The following is an 8,524-nucleotide window of genomic DNA, read 5'->3' as shown; positions in this document are numbered from 1 at the left end:
GAGAAGTGATGCAGTTTTAACGCCGAAGGGTGGTCACAAAAAATATTGATTAGATTCAGTTTTTAACTATTCTGTCAAATTAAAATTGAATTAATTAATTAAAATGTAATGCAAAATGTATAGTACGTTTATTCAGGACCTTTCATTGAATTATTTTTGAAAGAATCTTATCTGTACAGAATGTTATACAGGTGCCTAAGACTTTTGCGCAGTAATGTACATACATGCATAGACACACACACACACACACACACATATATATATATATATATATATATATATATATATACAGTACATACATGCATGCCTACATACATACAGTACATACATACAGATACATACAGTACATACATGCATGCATACATACATACATTACATACATACATGCCTACATAGCCTACATACATGCATACAGTGCATACATAGATACAATACATACATACAGTACATGCATACATACATGCACAGATACAGTACATGTATACATAAATAGCCTACATACACACATACACAGATACAGTGCATACATATACACATACATGCATGCATACATACATACATACAAGCACGTACACACACGCAGGTGCACTCAAACACACATTCTGTTTAATGTGGAGAATGACGGATGGGGGAAATGAGGAGTTGATACATAGATCGTTTTCACAGTGGGTCTAAAGCAGGAGCATACTGTGAAACCCACATAAACGCCGCATGAGACGAACATAACTCCACAGGACCTGTCTGTCCGGGCGGCTGCTGACTCGCTCATATAACGGTTTCATCATATTTCATCCCGTTAACCATATTTCTGTTGAATGGATTAAGCATTTTCGACTCCCCTTGGTATTTTATTCATTTAAAAAAAATCATTAATATTTTTATTTTTTTATTTTTTTTACACAGATAAACCTCAATATCTCCCGTCATAGCTTTCCAAACGTTAAAAAGCCACGAACGCCTGTAAAATATCAGCGCTTAAATGTACAAAAGGTATATAGGGCTACACACATTAACAGACTACATTCATATTGAAGGTATATGTTTGTATGGATTATTAGCTGCATAAATAATAATAAAACCCAAAAAAAAAACATTGAAACATGCATTGACATTAACAGGGTTCTTGGCTTGAAGATGCGTTTATTTGAGGAACAAGCCCAATATTTAGGCTACTATTGAATAATAAAACATCTTCGTAAGTTCAATTCAAATCCACACCACCCAAACACCCTGGACGCAAATGCTTGGCCAACTATTAAGTTTTGGATCTGACTTGTACATTTCACTTTGCGAATACTGTACGGAAATAGGCACTACATACGCTACAGGGAACGCAACTCTTTGAGTCGCAGAAAAATAAGCACGTCGTTAATTTTCCAGCTGGGCCCGCTGCCACTTTCTATCAAGCACACGACTCGGCTGTAGTAGTTACACTGTCAGTTTTACTGAGTTTACAGAGTGCACAGTTAGTGTGGCCGTAGGTAGGCTATCATATGCTTAAGCCCTATATATTTTGTCACATTATGACGGTTACAATATAGCGTAAAGCCATCAGATTCATAGACTGTCATTGTTTAATATTATTATATCAAGGATGTTTTAATCAGTGATTGCACAAATCTTTAGGGAAGCTAAATAGATACAGTAATCGCCTCGAGTTTGCGGATAAACTAATTGATTTGGCAACTAATGGTAAGTTTTTGAGTTTTTAACTATTGAGTTTTTACCCCATAAAACTCAATCATAAGAAACAATCTCTTAGGCGCGCATGGTTCTAAAATGGTAGGCCTATCAATAAGGATAGGCTATAGGCCTACCCTCGCCTACAATAATTAAGCTTACCCATAATGTACAATGCGTAGCCCACGTTATGCTATGATCCGAAAAGAGGGGTGTGGCCTATGTGGTCGTTTGTGGGGAAAAAACAGACCACTTGCACTTTATAATTGAAAAAATCCATCACTTGAAAAAAATAAAAATGGTAGCCTATCAAACACAATAGCCTACTTGAGTGTGATTAAAAACGTCGAATCGATTGCATCCTCGTAGGCAAAAAAGTTGGCAATGGGATATGTTGTCGGGTCTTCAACACCTCGGATTCCCCATGCGACAGTAACACACGGTTTTGAAAAGACGACATTGACAGAAAGCGCAGTGTTCGCAGCAGGCTGTGTTGGGCGATTTGCAACTTCCCCACAGAGGGACGCAGTTAGCCGGCGGTGGGGGTCGCTTGCTTCTGCCGCCGAACTTATTCTGTAGAACAGAAAACAAAAGGAGAAAGTACTATTTCAACATTTTATTATATTATCAACAGCACGCTGCAACACGTTGTATACAAGGAACACTGTAGTCTCAAAGATGAGCTCACACGTGTTAGTGTAAAATAATATGGCCATATAGGCCTATTACCGTCTGCCATGCATGCTTATAACCGCTCTAAACCGGTCAGTTTCCTGGCGTATTCAGAGCAATATGTATTGGGTTACATGGGGCTACAACTTTATTGTACTTTAATTACATTCAGTTGATAGCATATGTTTAGACCCATCCTGACAATATTTTTAAGACTCCAAAATATCTCATTTTAAAGATAGGCCTATTATTAGCGCAAGCCTTAGAGACAGACGACATTGTAACTTTACACCAAGAATAGCTTTCCAACCAATGGTCAATTGCAGTTTATTTTTTCAATTAAGCGCAAAACGGATGTGGAAATGTTTTTCGTTTTTCAAGATTCGCCATTTGTTTTAACGGTTCCCTGCAATGTAATTATTAGCGAGAGCTAGTTTAGAGCACAACTATTTCACGAGCGTAAAAAAAGAAATATAAAGAAACGCTACCATAAAAGTAGAAATAGCCTACCATCGTTTGCTGCTGCTAGTGCACAGCAATGTGCAATTCATGGCGGGGGCCACATTTTTCCCCAATTGATTTACGAATCCGTCGCGAGTCAAGTGAAAGCATTTCTTTGTCGAATAAATTATTATCGAACGTTATTATTAGTAGGATAATTTAATTGTGAAAAATCGATTTCCTATGATTTAACGAAGAGCGTTGTTTCCGTCCCGTTACATAGCCTACCTTTCTTTGCTTCTTCTCAGCATCTTTTTTATTCCTCCGTACTGATTTTGGCAACTCTGGGGAATATAATCAGACAAATTGTAAAATAAATAATTTAGAAATATATACAGAAAAAAAGCAAGTATAGACTAAGCCTAGTCTATAAATTTGATTTAAAAACAACAAAAAAACAACACAAGCTAATTCAGACAATCCTAGGGAACTCTTGCCCATCGTTAATTAAACTCGTTGACATGGACTAGAGGATCAAACAGTAAAACTGTCCCAGATTACGGTGCTGTTTTGTACCATTGAGGTTTGCATTGTATCACAGACACATTCATCTGTCATTACTGTTGATGGCCCCTGATTGCTGACTTTCCTTTTTGAATGTGCTTAGTTCAGAAGGTATGTCAGAACATCTAATTACAGCATAAAAGAAAAGAAGAATTAAATGAATATCACACGCTAACTAAAACGTTATTGCAATGTTTTAAAAACGCTGCATTCCCATCTGCATTGTTTTTTATTTATTTTATTTTTGTTAGTATAGTATTTGTTTTGCTTGCTTGCAAAATTGATAGTCTTTATGACTAATATCACATTACATTCCACTTTTGTGGACGATAATATTTTGGAAATTGTAGATATGTATCAACTGCAGAACAAAGTGCGTAAAATGAACGTAACAACGCAGGCGACTGACCTACGATCAGGATTGGGGGAGGTTCAGAGTAAGCCTTCACTTCACGGGAGGAACTCTCATTTGTGGTGCTCTTCTCTTCGATTAGGATGTGTGCATAGGCCACAAGAAAACTCGCTGAGATTAGAGCCAGACAGCAAAGCAAACACTTGGCAGTCATATCAAAGTCCTCCTCTTGGCCAGCTGGAATATGAAGACAAATATTTTGGTTAGGTGCAAATAACGCATTTTATACCAAAATTTTACCTTTTTCCCCGAACGTATTATTGTTGTGTATTATATAATACAAGTGGATTTGCACCACATTAAGCCTAACTTCATTCATAAATGTTGGCAAAACACTTAAAGGGGCAGGTCACTTTGTGGAGTTTTTATTTGCGATGAAGAATATTTTATAGAGGCTACTTACAGAAGGTTCTGATGACCGTCTACTTACAGAAGGTTCTGATGACCGTCTGACTGCTTTGAGAGGCTCCTGGTTGTAAGCAAGACAATTAATTAGAAGATTTATGAGTAATCAGTTTTTTATTTTATGCTGGTACTTCTTTCCTTTTCCTGTTCTCAAGCTGCACAAGCTCTTTGCTCTCGAGGGCCTATGTGGTAATACTGCTGCAAGAAGCCCTGCGTCAACATTGCTTGACCCACAGAAAAAGAGTTCCAACATAATAGTTTGATGAATGATCAGGGGATATGCACACATATGACCTCGGCAGGCACTGCATCACTGTTCAAGCCACTTTGGAGTTTGAGTAAATTTTCTTTCTTCAGACTACAACAGACCACTGCAAAGCAGGCAGCTCAGGAAAAAAATAAATTATAATAACAATAATAATATTTGATGACATTAGCATATCAGTCAGGTTGCACATATGTGTGTGTGCCTGCGAGCCTGTGTGTACATTAACTTCAATCATGTGAAATAATGAAAAAAAAAAATGTACTGCTATCTAACCCCTTTAAATAAAATTCAGCTGGAGTACCAGTTAGAATGAACAATATGGTAGCCAAGTAATTGTAGCCAATTGTTTTTAAGCAGAAACTTAAACGTCTTTGGGCTTTCTCTACCGTACGACTGTGTTTTCTCATGTTCTCTGGGAAGTTTTTTGTTTTGGTAAATTATTTAGAAAAATAAATAAAAAGACCAGTCTACCAGTTTGAAAATACAACACTTGCATTTTACTGTGTGGCACATTAAAAAGAACAGAATCAAAGACTACCAATCATATAACATGCTGAAAATCTAGCCTTGCTAAAAACAGGGCCTGCTTGAAAAATTCAGTCAAACATAAATGTACACTATGTGCATACGTACAACAACCATGTGGCTACAAACACTATGAATTAAAACAATGAATTAATTTAGAATGCCGAATTGGGAAATGTTATAGTTTATCTGTTCATTATTCTTTTGTGCTGTGTAGCATACGTGTGGAAAGGAATTTGTTTGAAACGTCTTTTGTGCGCAATAGCCAAGCTGTGATTGGAGGCATCAGAATTTAGCCCCGCCCCTAATTACTTTCTTTTCCCCGTGGATATATGAGGGTCTAATGTAGTGGTCCGGGCAGGAGGTAGTGTTACTGTTCTGCACATGTGAAGGTCACTGCCGTGAAATGGACAAGCTATTCCACAGGTCGTTGGGCATCCTGGTGATTTTATATATGGACAGAAGTCAAGTTTCTGAGTCAAACTTTTCGATTTTCCTGGAAAGCGTGGGTTATTCTTTTTTGTCTAGATGAAAACTCTGAATTTGTAAAACGGCACTTAAAATTTTTCTTCATTTCTATGTACTGTAAGTGCACATGCTCTCTCTCTCTCTCTCTCTCTCTCTCTCTCTCTCTCTCTCTTATGCACATATACGGACACATACACATAAGGAATGTTTAGCATATTATTAAAATTTGTAGGCACTGCCTTTCTTGACAGTCTTTTAAACATACTTACATTTTTATTGCATTTGTTTTTGTATCACATTGTTTCATTTGATGAGCAGTTTTATTTCTTTTTTGTTGTACCATCACAGCTTGAGTTAATGTTTGATTGAAAGCTTTGAAGGAAACAAGATCATACTGTTATGTCTTTAAAATGATAACAGAATACAATAATCTACACACTGAAAAAAATGAATTGGATTTGCTATAAAAAATAAGGATTTACTTCATGCAATATTACTAAGTATATGTGACTTCAACTTAAAAAGGACTCAATCAATTGAAGTGCCATATGCTTAATAATATTGTATGCATGCACTGTCAATGCCTGTAGTTACCCTTAATTCATGAAAAAGACTAAACCTATAATTCATGCAATAAGCTTGAATATATTATTTTATAATGGTAAGTCAAACACTTGTCTTTGGCAAAATAATTGTTCAAATATTTGTTCTGTTTGTCCATCTCGCTCTGTCATGTCCATAACACATAAACAATAATACAAATGCCCAAAATGATTTAATATTAAAAAATCACTGCCTCGGAAAATATATCCATTAAATTAGTATTTGTTTATAATTTTGTATATACATTTTTTTTTACATGTTTATTTTTCTCGCCAATCGTGGAACCTTGAAAGTATTAGTTTGAGAAATTAAATCACCTGTATTACTTTTAACCAATATGCTTCTGTGAGGATTTTTTCCTACATGAATATGATGAATTGTTTTGAAACCATTATATTCAACCATTTTTTTAAAATCTACTTTTCTCAGATATTTACTTTTGTACACATGCATTATTGAAATGGTTTTTGACATATGTGCATTTTAGGAAATTTCTTTAATTTTCTTTCTTCAAACATTTAAAATCACAGATTAATGAATAACCCATTATACAATATAACCTGCTGATATAAGTAAAAACATCTTTTTTCCTCTGTGGATTCTCCACATATATTTTTCCTAAGCAAGTAGTGATACAATATTTCATAAAGCAGGAGAATGCAAAGGACTTGAGTATGCGCACCTCAAAAATAGATTATTGACAATATTAATGTTATGCCAAAAAGAATCCTTTGAATTACTAAATTAATCTCAGATGTTAGGCATTCAGATTGGACCTTTTGTTGGGTTATAGTATTGGTTAAAGAGATTATTTGAAAGGATTTAGAAGGATTTAGACATTTGTAGTTTTTATTAATAACCATTTACCTCTGTGCTACTTATAAAGTATCAAAGCTGTATTCATTTCCCGAGCAATGTATTCATTTTCCATCAGGCATGTTGCTTAATAGCGCAATTTGAGGGATGGGGTAATCTTGTTTCATTTTAGGTGAGAACTCTTTTCTCGAAATAAAGCAGAACCGTATTGCAGAAAGACTCAAATTAACATTCCTTCTGTCAACCCTCTGTCCCATGGCGAAGCAGAAAATGTAGGCAGGAGAAGGTGGAAGCATCGAAACGTACCTCTGTCCGTCTACGGCCAGAACCCGGGGAGCGAGCTGCCCGAAAACGCTGTCCCTTTGTCTCGGATTTCAGATCCTGTGACTTGTGTTTGATAAAATCCCAGTGAAATATCACGGAAATCACACAAGCCGTGGGACTTTGAGAAGGAGCGGTGCATGTCGGCAGGGGCGGATCCACACATTGTGAAAAAGAAAAAAAAAGAAAAAATAAATAAATAAAAAAGTCAAGTTTATGTGATGGGTCAGCGTTTTTCAGAGAGGGGTTATCATCTGAGTGGGATGGGACTCTGACTCGGTGAGTTCTCGGAAAACAACCCTGACATGGTGTTGCCTCCGCTCTTAAGATCCCCAAAAGTTCCACTGGGGCGCTGTTGTAAAACCTGGCAGCTAAATCTGGGGGCACCTGGGAATATTACGTTCCACTAAAAACACCCTTCACCCCAATATAAGCAGTGACTGTAGATGCGGGGAGTGCTGGAGTTCTACTGAAAAATCACACATTATATTTTAACTGAGGTTACAGACAAGCGAGACTTTAATTGTACACAAGTCACGTACACTTTTACCCCCATTGGCCCAAAGTTAGTTCAACCTTGTGAACCATTTGATTTACATAGCCGTGCTGATAGTACATTATCCTTTTAGGGGAATAGTTACATTTCAGATTTTGCTGTCTCAGGGTTCCATGCACTTTGTGTTATTCAGGAAGTTCAATGTTATGAAAAAAGCCTCTTGTTTGGGACGGATTGAATTGGGTGGATTTAGGCTCGCCTCTCTCACCGCACAACCATCTGGAGAACATTCGTACCCGGGACCTTGGCCACACCCTCGTAACGAGATGTACGGCCAAGAGAGAGGTGTTTACCAGCATGCAACCAAGCGGTTAGCTTTCATAAAAAAATAAACATGAGAACATCTTGTCGGCTCCCCTCCATTTCCCAGGGGTTCAGCTGAATGACCTTTGAAATGGTCAGGGAACTATGTTCCAGTTCAACCTTTTTCTATTTTTTCTTATTTCCCTCTATAAAATGTTCCTTCTGGGGTTACGTGTGACTTCCCTTTTTTAAATGGTGCCATAAAACAAAGACTGACTGATGTATTGACAGATTAATAATGCAGAATATCTGCTGCTGGGTGCCTCATCCTGTTAAGGCCCTGTTCCAGTGTGTGGATGGTCCCCATGGTCTGGTATCTGTTAAGGCTCTGTTCCAGTGTGTGGATAGGCCCCACATTCTGGTATCTGTTGAGGCTCTGTTCCAGTGTGTGGATGGGCCCCATGATCTGGTATCTGTTACGGCACTGTTCCAGTGTGTGGATGGGCTCCACAGTCTGGTATCTGTTACGCCACTGTTCCAGTGTGTGGAT

The 8,524-nt window shown here is 37.3% G+C and overlaps 1 protein-coding gene across 1 annotated transcript; it reads right to left on the bottom strand.

Moving 5' to 3' along the window:
* Positions 1-1,730: 1,730 nt before the first annotated feature.
* On the bottom strand, positions 1,731-7,290 carry asip1 (agouti signaling protein 1). The gene is made up of 5 exons (XM_061220913.1): positions 7,161-7,290; positions 4,200-4,238; positions 3,767-3,946; positions 3,082-3,137; positions 1,731-2,253 (listed from the first exon to the last, which is right to left on the bottom strand). The coding sequence occupies exons 3-5, from the start codon at positions 3,921-3,923 to the stop codon at positions 2,086-2,088; spliced, it is 381 nt and encodes a 126-aa protein (XP_061076897.1). The 5' UTR covers positions 3,924-3,946; positions 4,200-4,238; positions 7,161-7,290; the 3' UTR covers positions 1,731-2,085.
* Between the last annotated feature and the right edge of the window lie 1,234 nt (positions 7,291-8,524).

This window comes from Conger conger, chromosome 14 (assembly GCF_963514075.1).
Source record: "Conger conger chromosome 14, fConCon1.1, whole genome shotgun sequence".
In the NCBI taxonomy this organism is placed as follows: Eukaryota; Metazoa; Chordata; class Actinopteri; order Anguilliformes; family Congridae; genus Conger; species Conger conger.
Note: the sequence above shows the minus strand (reverse complement) of the source record. Positions and strands in the feature narration are given on the sequence as shown.